Raw genomic sequence first — 4,274 nt, 5'->3', positions numbered from 1 at the left:
AAAATGAACGTGTCTACGAGACATTTTTTAAATTTTCCTTGTCCTTATCACGTTTTCGTGGACTTAGTTTTTCTTATTTTTTTGGTTTGAGTTTATCATTTTTGAATAAATCTCATATTTATTTATTTTGTTACGGACAAATGGGGAAGGAAACAATGGAAAAAAGGACAACGAAGCTGCGAATCCGGCGATGGTTGCAGAGACGACGACGGTGGTGGGAGAAAGGTCGTCTTCACATTTCTCCCTCTTTCACCCGTTTATCTCTCTACTCATACATTCCATTATCACTTCGATTTCTTGTTCACATTTCTATTTCAATCAAAACCCATCTCTTCCTTCCTTCCACCAATAAATCATTCATGGGATTGCTTAACAACTGCAAGCAATACAATTTGGCATCATGGGATTTCTCGTTTAGTTCTGGACGGTATGCGTTTCCCTCTCAATTTGGCATTTTCATCCTAATTAGTTGTTCTATCTGCTTCGTTTACTATCAACTTGTCTATTAGCTAGGAATGCATCATTCAATTCAATTTCATTAGGGTATTGTGATATCTGTCTTCTTTCGTTTCTGCACACCACCTGTTGTTTATTCTTCCCTGAGAAGAAGATGGTTAACCAATTACAATCTTCTTTTAATCCCACAACAACAACATACCATTCTTTTCTTTCTCTTCCTTGATATGTCAACAAACTTTACAAATAGAATTATTTGAAAACAACGATTTTCCCTGTTTTCATATGACATTCTTTGTTTAAAATTATTGTGGTGGTGATAAGCTCAATATTTGATCTTAGACTATATATATGAATGAACAGATGCCTGAGCTAGCTATGGATAGAGGAGGAGGAGGTATCGACACTTCCATTGAGCAGCTCTACCGCAATGTCTGCGAGATGCAGAGCTCATCCGAACAATCCCCGTCAAGTAAAAGCTTTCTATCATATGGACAAGAATCAAGAATAGACTCTGAATTACGCTATCTATCTGGGGTAGGCGGCTTTACAGAGGTTGTTGATCAGACTCCTAAGAAAGAAAACGGACTTAAAACAGTAACTTTTCCGAAAAATAAATGTCTCCCAAGGGTTGCATCATTGCCTTCTCCACAATCAAAGAGGCTCCCAACCCTTCCATCTGCAGATTCATCATCACCAAGAGGTAGTCCCAAGACCAAGCCTCTTCGTAACGTTAAGAATACCCAAAAGCCAATTTCAAAGATCGAAAACGGGCCATATTTGCTGAAACAAGTGAGGGAATTGATTTCTTCGGGCGGGAATATTCAAACTGCACTCGAATTGTCTCTTAAAGCATTGAGAGCATTTGAGAATGATGAATCCTTAGATGGGAAACCCAATCTGGACATGGTCATGTGTATGCATATTATAGCAGCGATTTACTCTAACATGGGACAATATAACGACGTGATTCCTGTTCTTGAACGGGCGATTGAGATACCATCTCTCGAGGAAGGCCAAAATCATGCACTTGCGAAATTCGCTGGATGCATGCAGTTGGGAGATACTTATTCCATGCTTGGTCAGATTGAAAACTCAATTCTTTGTTATACTGCTGGGTTAGAGATTCAAAGACAAATCCTTGGGGAGAAGGATTCTAGACTTGGTGAAACCTGCAGGTACGTAGCTGAAGCTCATCTTCAAGCACTTCAATTCGACGAGGCTGAAAAGCTTTGTCAATTGGCTCTTGAAATTCACAAAATAAACGAGTCTCCAGCTTCCCTAGAAGAGGCAGCCGATAGGAGACTAATGGGGCTTATATCCTATTCAAAAGGAGATTACGAATCTGCCCTTAACCATTATGTCTTAGCCAGCATGGCAATGTCAGCTAATGGCCAAGAAGCCGAAACAGCAGCCATTGACTGCAGCATCGGAGACTCGTATCTATCCTTGTCTAGATTCGATGAAGCTGTTTTCTCTTACCAGAAAGCCTTGACAGTTTTCAAATCAACCAAAGGAGAAAACCATCCGTCTGTTGCTTCTGTTTTTATCCGTTTGGCAGATTTATACCACAGGTGTGGGAGAATAAGTGAGGCAAAATCTTACTGTGAAAATGCACTTAGAATTTATTCAAAACCGGTTAAAGGGAGTCTTTCGCAAGAGATAACATGTGGGCTTATCGACGTTTCTGCAATATATGAATCAATGAGTGAACCCGAGCAAGCTTTGAAACTACTTCAAAAGGCTTTGAACATACACACGAATGGGTTAGGCCAGCATAGTGCAATTGTGGGAATAGAGGCTCAAATGGGTGTACTATACTATATGATTGGGAACTACTCTGATTCTTACAAATCATTTAAAGATTCCATAACTAAATTTAGGGAGATTGGAGAAAAGAAATCTGCTCTGTTTGGTATTGCTCTTAACCAAATGGGACTAGCTTGTGTTCAACTTTATGCCATTAAAGAAGCTGCAGATGCGTTTGAAGAGGCCTTGCATATCTTGGAAAATGAATATGGGCCATATCATCCAGACACACTGGCAGTTTATAGCAATCTTGCTGGCACATACGATGCTTTGGGAAGGTAAACAAAATCAATATCACTTTCTCTCTTCAATCTAAACATATATTTAGGAGTAACTCAAATGATTCACAAAAAAATAGTAAGGTTCTTTTCATTTTCATTGAAAGCACTTTTGTTGAAATGGGGTCTGACGGTTGAATTATGTGCTAGTTTTCTTCAGATAAAAAAACCCTAGTCTCAAAAAGATATATATACATATTTATGTACTTAAAAATAGCTCCTTTAAGTTAATGAAACAATATGATCAGCTTCTTGCCTATTTATTTTATGCACATTTAGGAGAAATAAGAAAAATGGCCCATGATTTGTTCTTTAAATATGTATATATAGGTCAAGTGAGGCGATTGAAATTCTGGAATATCTTGTTGAGATGAGAGAAGATAAGCTCGGGACAGCGAATCCTGATGTTGACGACGAAAAGAGAAGACTTGCAGAGTTGCTTAAAGAGGCTGGGCAGGTAAGAAGGAGGAAATCAAAGTCTTTAGAAACGTTGCTTGATTCGAATTGGCAAAATATCGCCACATTAAAGGGTGGTGCCAAATTGAGTAGTATTATTTACTTGGAAGGGTGAAAAGATTAGGTGATGAGTCAAATTTGTTGGTGTTGAAAGTTAATAAAGAGTGATTAAAAGATTGAAATCTAGGCTAAGTTTTGATGAAAGCTGTTGTGAAGTTGATTTGTTTGGTGTCATTTTCCTTCTTTGTAAATGTTGGGATTGTTGGTGTATAGTATAAGAAAATGGTGAAGTTTCATTGTCTGGTTTTTGTTATAACCATAAATTGACTCAAGGGCTAAGATGTTTTGGATTTTGTGGGTATTATTAAAAAGTAAAATTGTTTTTGATTAAAAAAAACAGGTTATTTGAGATTTGTTTTAGATAAATTATTAAAATATATATTTTTATTTTAAATTAAATAAAAGTAAATAACGGTATATTTGTTCTGAATATATATATATATATATATATATATATATATATATATATATATATATATATATATGATTAGGTGAGGGAATTTGGTGAGGGAACGACTTGTCATAATCTTATTCGCTGAAAAAATCAAATAATTTTTCTATTTTTTCTCTTTCCTCGAACTTTTACATTTTCCAACCAATGAATGAAGGTGATGCCAAATCATTCACTCTCTTTATCACTCCTCATATATATATATATATTATGAATTATGAAAAAGTTGATTATTTTTTTTTTATCTCATGAATTATGAATGGTGTTTGAAAGATTATGTAGATATCATGTTTAACTTGACCATTTAATGTTTTAGTTTTAAATTAGTAATGTTGGCTGGCTATCTGAATCGATTTTATTGATCGAGAGGATCTAAATCCAAGATGCCATGTTAGTTTTGGGCGACTATGTTTTTTCTTTCTTCTTCTTCTGCTTTTCGGAAAGTGGAGAAATAATTTTTTTTAAAATTTTATTATAAATGAAGAGGAGATGAAAATAAGTTTTTTGAATTTTATTTTAAGTAACCAGTTATATTCATCCCTCCATATTATTTGTGTAAAAAATTTAGATTTTACTATCTTTACTCTTAAAATATATACATAAATATATTAATTGATTTATAATATATATTTATTAATAATAAATTAAATAATTAATAATACTATACTTTTAAATTTTTAAATTTTTAGGATCCTTAGAAAATGGGACTCTATGCAATTGCATATGTTGTCTTACCATGTGGTTGAGCCTCTCTGCAGGCTAGT

At 34.8% G+C, this 4,274-nt stretch overlaps 1 protein-coding gene across 1 annotated transcript; it reads left to right on the top strand.

Moving 5' to 3' along the window:
• The first annotated feature begins 796 nt into the window (after positions 1-796).
• On the top strand, positions 797-3,300 carry LOC124921180 (protein KINESIN LIGHT CHAIN-RELATED 2-like). The gene is made up of 2 exons (XM_047461805.1): positions 797-2,543; positions 2,874-3,300. The coding sequence occupies exons 1-2, from the start codon at positions 808-810 to the stop codon at positions 3,112-3,114; spliced, it is 1,977 nt and encodes a 658-aa protein (XP_047317761.1). The 5' UTR covers positions 797-807; the 3' UTR covers positions 3,115-3,300.
• The last annotated feature ends 974 nt before the right edge of the window (positions 3,301-4,274 follow it).

Source organism: Impatiens glandulifera, chromosome 1 (genome assembly GCF_907164915.1).
Source record: "Impatiens glandulifera chromosome 1, dImpGla2.1, whole genome shotgun sequence".
Taxonomy (NCBI): Eukaryota; Viridiplantae; Streptophyta; class Magnoliopsida; order Ericales; family Balsaminaceae; genus Impatiens; species Impatiens glandulifera.
This window is presented reverse-complemented; position numbering and strand designations above follow the sequence as displayed.

Coding starts and splice junctions, on each gene's coding strand:
- LOC124921180 (XM_047461805.1), top strand. CDS start 808: ATGAATGAACAGATGCCTGAGCTAGCTATGGATAGAGGAGGAGGAGGT. Junction 2,544..2,873: donor ACATACGATGCTTTGGGAAG/GTAAACAAAATC, acceptor ATGTATATATAG/GTCAAGTGAGGCGATTGAAA.